Here is a 2,341-nt window from a genome sequence, read left to right as displayed (position 1 = left end):
ACGTGGAGAACTTTGAGACAAAAATTATGCAATAGAATTGATTAAGAACCCTTTCTTTAATTATGTTCCAAATATCACATTAATATGTTGATAAATAAAAAAGTTACAGGTGTTTAATGAGACTAGTCTAAATTCATGATTATTTTAGAATTTAATTGAAACTCATGAGGGGTGTATTTTGGCCAGAAATATAGTAACGAAAGGGTTAAGGTTAATTTAGGAAAGACTAAGGTTTGACTAACTGATAGGACTCTACACACCTCAGATAGGTGGCCCTGTTAGATATGTAGGAAAGGTGTAGGCAGGAATTCCATGTGGTGTACCAAGTGTAAGCTATGGACACAAGAGGTGCAGTGGATTAATAGGAAGATTATCAGAGAAGATAGTTTTCATATGTGGAAGATGTACAGAATCCATAAAAACTTTAGAGACACAAGAAATCGATTCTCTCAAATGCCCTGGTGGCTCATTAGAGGTAGTAGATAATTTCCACTACCTAAGGAACCAAATTATTAGTGGGAAAGGATGCACAGAGAGTGTGATAGCTAGAATAAGAACAGGATGGAGAAAATTTAAGCGTTAAATCTACACGTTACATTTGGTAGTAGGCTACATCATGTCGACCAGATATGGCCTGCTACAGATCTGATATGATGATTTGGGATAGAGAAGAGAAATTGTGTACAGTTGTGGAAATCAGCTACCCCAGCAGATATTAACATAAAGCTAAAGATCAGTGAAAAAGAGAATCTGCAGTTACTCTATCCATACTACAAGTTAAAGTTTATACCTGTAATTACACACACACACTTCCACTGTCTGAAGTTTTGAATTTTCTTACTGAAATAAGAGCTTCTCCTCCAGATTTCTGTTACTTAAGCTAACCTCAATCAGCTATAAGTGACAAGTAGAAGACGTCAAAACTATATTTGTCAACATATGCCCTGAAATTAATTTGTTCGACTGTCCTCAATTTACAAAGCTGGCGATCATTGCTTCCACTAGAAATTAATATTGAATATCGGCGTCATAAGTATGACGCTGATTGACGCTGCTCCAAGGGAAATAACTTTCAATATACTCAATACAACAACACAGTCGAGATTTGTTGGAGCGTATACGTGTCAGCCAATATGCAGTGCAGATTTTTCCGTCCAGTATCGTTGTTTAGATTAATCCAAACGTTTTCTCCACACAGTTTCACTTCTCTCCGAATTTCCGCACCTGGGAGTACTCTGCAACATGTGAATTACCAGTCGACTGAAGTTGAAAAGAAACTTTTTACACCAGGTCCTCTATGCACCACATCGACAGTGCGTGAGGCTATGTTAAAAGATCTAGGTTCGCGAGACATTCAATTCATCCAGTGTGTAAGAAATATTCGGCAGAAAATTCTGGACATCGCACAAGTAAGCAATCTTGAATATACGTCAATACCAGTACAAGGCAGTGGAACATACGCTGTCGAAGCTGTCTTTCAATCGACAGTTCCCCGGAGTGATGGTAAAGTTCTGATCTTAGAAAACGGTGCCTACGGTAAACGTATCGCAAAAATCTGTGAAGTCGCAGGTATTTCAAAACGTGTACTGAGCTTCCCTGAAAGCTCTGCTGTAAATGTTAATGTTGTTGAAGATGTTTTGAAAACTGATTCCTCATTTACTCATGTCGCTATTGTTCACTGTGAAACAAGTTCTGGAGTTTTCAACCCGATTGTGGATGTCGGGCAGATCGTCAAAAAATACCTTCAGAATTGTATATATTTTGTGGATGCAATGAGTAGTTTTGGTGCAGTTCCGCTTGATTTCGCCGCCGGTGATATTGACTTCATGGTCAGTTCAGCAAACAAATGTTTACAAGGTGTTCCTGGTTTCTCTTACGTAGTTGCAAAAACTAGAAAGCTATTAGAATGCCGTGGATATTCTCGCTGTCTCACTTTGGATCTTTATGATCAATATCAAAACTTAGAGGCGACAGGCCAGTTTCGATTTACTCCCCCAACACATACGATGCTGGCATTTCAGCAAGCTATCGTGGAATATGAACAAGAAGGTGGCTTGAAAGGAAGGTCAGCTAGATATATGGAAAATCGATCTATTTTGGGAAAAGGTATGAAAACACTTGGTTTCAAAGAGTTGTTGACGGATCCAAATCAAGCAAATTATATTATAACTTCATTTTTCTTTCCCAGCGATCCACATTTTGATTTTAATACATTCTACAGCAAATTAAACGATTTAGATTTTGTAATATACCCTGGCAAAGTCTTGGAAGCGAACTGCTTTCGAATTGGAACAATTGGTGAAGTTTACCCCTCTGATGTTAAGGAGTTATTAAAAGCTAT

The 2,341-nt window shown here is 38.0% G+C and overlaps 1 protein-coding gene across 1 annotated transcript in view; it reads left to right on the top strand.

Annotated features, from left to right (window-relative positions):
- The first annotated feature begins 342 nt into the window (after positions 1-342).
- Positions 343-2,341, top strand: part of LOC106879494 (2-aminoethylphosphonate--pyruvate transaminase) — a 4,294-nt gene continuing 2,295 nt past the window's right edge. Inside the window, exon 1 of the mRNA XM_014929098.2 lies at positions 343-2,336. Coding sequence (XP_014784584.1) covers positions 1,134-2,336 — 1,203 coding nt within the window. The 5' untranslated portion in view covers positions 343-1,133. The remainder of the gene's footprint in view (positions 2,337-2,341) is intronic.

This window comes from Octopus bimaculoides, chromosome 11 (assembly GCF_001194135.2).
Source record: "Octopus bimaculoides isolate UCB-OBI-ISO-001 chromosome 11, ASM119413v2, whole genome shotgun sequence".
In the NCBI taxonomy this organism is placed as follows: Eukaryota; Metazoa; Mollusca; class Cephalopoda; order Octopoda; family Octopodidae; genus Octopus; species Octopus bimaculoides.
This window is presented reverse-complemented; position numbering and strand designations above follow the sequence as displayed.